The 205-nt window shown below is 71.2% G+C and overlaps 1 protein-coding gene across 1 annotated transcript; it reads left to right on the top strand.

Moving 5' to 3' along the window:
- LOC145719296 (histone H4 type VIII-like) lies at window positions 1–201 on the top strand (the record flags this gene model as incomplete). The annotated part of the gene is made up of 1 exon (XM_081810792.1): window positions 1–201. A coding segment is annotated over exon 1 (201 nt), but the record flags the coding sequence as incomplete, so codon positions are not given.
- Between the last annotated feature and the right edge of the window lie 4 nt (window positions 202–205).

Below are 205 nucleotides of genomic sequence, written 5' to 3' on the forward strand. Positions count from 1 at the left end.
ATGTCCGGCCGCGGCAAGGGCGGGAAGGGCCTGGGCAAGGGCGGCGCCAAGCGCCACCGCAAGGTGCTGCGCGACAACATCCAGGGCATCACCAAGCCCGCCATCCGGCGGCTGGCCCGGCGCGGCGGCGTCAAGCGCATCTCCGGCCTCATCTACGAGGAGACCCGCGGGGTGCTCAAGGTGTTCCTGGAGAACGTGATCCGGG

This window comes from Leptonychotes weddellii, unplaced genomic scaffold (genome assembly GCF_054177405.1).
Source record: "Leptonychotes weddellii isolate Sample4059 unplaced genomic scaffold, ASM5417740v2 HiC_scaffold_373145, whole genome shotgun sequence".
NCBI lineage: Eukaryota > Metazoa > Chordata > Mammalia > Carnivora > Phocidae > Leptonychotes > Leptonychotes weddellii.